Below are 2,741 nucleotides of genomic sequence, written 5' to 3' on the forward strand. Positions count from 1 at the left end.
TGTGCCATAAGTCACATACTGGAGGATTATTAAGAGGAGAGTAATTAAAATAGTGCCAAAAAGCCTAGGTAGGATCAGTGGTGCAACCTACTGGGAGGCTGACTTAAGCTTCATTAGGGAAGGGCTTTCTAACTGAACTGCCCATAAATGGACCAAGCTGCCTCAGGGGGTGGTGAGCAAGTTCCTGACACAAGTGAGTCCTGAGTTGGGGGGATTAGTGTCTGGGTCAGGAAGATCTATCCCAGCACTCAAGCATCTGATGGGAGTCGGACTAGACAACTCTCAAAGTCCCTTGAAACTGGAGATGATGTGATTCTAGGAAGTCAACCAAAAGGACTGTTTGCCACAGAGTAGGGGTGGAGCTGAGCCCAGTGGGATGAGCAGGTGTTCAGTGGTGGGAAGGTGGGGAGGGGTGCTCCCTGGTGAAGGAGCAGCATGAGCACAACTCCAGAGACCTGAACCAACAGGGTCTATTAAGTCTGGCCTGGCCAGAAAGGGAAGGTGTGTGAAGGATGAAGAGGGAGGGGATGCTGGAAAGAGATGCAGGGCCAGATGGTAGGGAGCCCCCACAGGGCCTGGCGCCCAAGAAACACCAGCCAGCACTTGTTGAAGGAAGGTAACTAAACAAAAGAGAGATTGTAGGAGCCAAAGAAGGAGGTGTTGACCAGATGGTTCCCTTAAGCAGGTTTTCTCTCGACAACTTGGTCAGAGACTTGTTGAGTGCAGGGCTGCCCAACATTCTGTGTCCCCTGCCCCACTCCCCTCTGGGGACAGGTACCCATCAACTGTTCCCTAAAGACCAGCAACATAGATAAGCCCCTGAAGGAACAAGGGCCCTTTCCTAGGGACTGCTCTGTGGGTTCACCGTAAGGGGCAGGGCACACAATTTAGTGGGTGGATCAGTCTCTGATAGAAGTGGTAGAGAACACTATGCCCACGAGATGCCACTGGATGGAATCCCATCCTTCCAGGACCACTCCACAAGCACTGCCCCTGGAATGCCTAGTGCTCAGAACCCAGTGGCCTCTCCTTTAGGGAACAATGGGGCCTGGGCATTCTGGGGATTCCTATTGGCTGGACAGGTGGGTGGGTGAGTTCCCTCTACCCAGAGACATCAGCCAGGTACCAAAGCTCAACTTCATGGATTCCCAGCAGGAGGACTTGAGCCTCCCGGGCGGTAAGTGCCCCTCCAATCTCTGTCCCGATTGCCTTGGGGCAAACACTCAGGGAATATCCTTTGCATGGATAGGATGGTGGCTGCCTGTATGGAGGAGTGCTAAGCAGTTAGGAGATAGTCTCCTCTAGAAAACTAAGGCAGAGATCACACTTTGCCCAACCAGAAGAGACGCTGTGAATAGCCCAGGACAATCACAGCCGAACAGTGAAGGCATGTGGTGGAGTGGGAGGGAACACTGGTGTCCGTGTCACCTGGTGAACTTTTACTCCCTTGATGGACTTGCCCTTTGTGAGGCTTCTTAGTCTGAGGGATCGGTTGGGTCCTGGGCTGGGAACCAGAGGCTTGACTGAGCCTGGGCAGGCCACGCCCCCTCTACACCCAGCCTTCCTGATCCGTAAAGAGCTGAAGGTGGCGCTTAAAATCCTTGGAAATCTATGTCTGACTGAATAACAGAATGAAGAGGCAAGTCAATGAAGAGGGAGGGAAGGAAGGTGAGAGCAGTTAAGTGGATGGAGTGACTGACAATGGGTTAAGTCAGGGAGAGGCCCCAAGCTAGAGCTCTCAGCCAGCCTGCCTCTTTTTCTTTCTTACTGCCTTAGTGTGGGTCTCACTGTACTTTGGATTCCTGGGGCTGTGTTCTGTGGTAACCGGCGGCTGCATTGTCTTTCTGCACTGGAGGAAGAACCTGCGGCGGGAAGAGCGAGCTCAGCAGTGGGTGGAGGTGATGAAAGTCGCCACGTTCACCTATAGCCCACTGTTGTACTGGATTAATAAGCGACGGCACTATGGCATGAATGCAGCCATCAACACAGGCCCTCCCCCGGCTGTCACCAAGACTGAGACTGAGGTCCAGAATCCAGATCCTTGGTGGGAGTTGGACATCCCCGAAGGCAGGAGCTATGCTGTCGAAGACAGTAGCCCCAAAGTGGAGGCCCCGGTTCCCTTGCAACCTGCACGGCAGCTGCCCCCACAGGAGCCCCTACCTTCCCCGATGTTGATGTTGCAGCCCCAGGCCAGCTCCCCGCTCCCGATTCCCATCTTTCGGGAGGCGCCCTTTCCCCTATCCCTCTGCAACCTGCCTCCCATGCTGAACCACTCTGTCTCCTACCCTCTGGCCACCTCTTCTGAAAGGAATGTCCACTTCCATTCCCTCCCCACACTGGCCCACGGAGACCACCGCTTCAGCGCCAAGCCTTTTGCTTCAGAATTGTAGCCTCCTCTCCCTAAGGGAGCTGCAGGTATCAGGCGCAGAGTAAGAAATGGAGCTAAACTCAGGGAGGTGTTATTGACAAAGGTCAGAGCCCATCTGGATGTCACATTATGAAAGAATAAAAAAAGTCCAAGGTTCCCTTGTGTCTCATTTGCTGTTCGGAGGGCAATGTCCTTCTGCTGTTTGATGGGGGTACTTTGCAAACCAAGTTGGTCACTGAATCTCACCAATGTAAATGGGAACTGGAGGTTGGCTGTGGGAAGACACATTGAACTGGTACTTGGGCACTGAATATTCTTCCACCCAGTATTTTTTTAAGACCCAAAATGTGTGCCAGGCCTTGGGCTAGGTAGC

The 2,741-nt window shown here is 53.2% G+C and overlaps 1 protein-coding gene across 1 annotated transcript; it reads left to right on the top strand.

The window, feature by feature from the left end:
* The first annotated feature begins 1,125 nt into the window (after window positions 1–1,125).
* Window positions 1,126–2,390, top strand: TEX38 (testis expressed 38). The gene is made up of 2 exons (XM_069477886.1): window positions 1,126–1,177; window positions 1,777–2,390. The coding sequence occupies exons 1-2, from the start codon at window positions 1,141–1,143 to the stop codon at window positions 2,388–2,390; spliced, it is 651 nt and encodes a 216-aa protein (XP_069333987.1). The 5' UTR covers window positions 1,126–1,140.
* Window positions 2,391–2,741: the final 351 nt, after the last annotated feature.

The sequence above is a fragment of the Eulemur rufifrons genome, chromosome 8 (genome assembly GCF_041146395.1).
Source record: "Eulemur rufifrons isolate Redbay chromosome 8, OSU_ERuf_1, whole genome shotgun sequence".
Classification (NCBI taxonomy): domain Eukaryota; kingdom Metazoa; phylum Chordata; class Mammalia; order Primates; family Lemuridae; genus Eulemur; species Eulemur rufifrons.

Bases quoted from the DNA above. Each gene is read 5' to 3' on its own strand.
- TEX38 (XM_069477886.1), top strand. From the start codon at position 1,141: ATGGATTCCCAGCAGGAGGACTTGAGCCTCCCGGGCG. The intron at 1,178-1,776 runs GTAAGTGCCCCT...TTACTGCCTTAG, and splicing joins GGACTTGAGCCTCCCGGGCG to TGTGGGTCTCACTGTACTTT.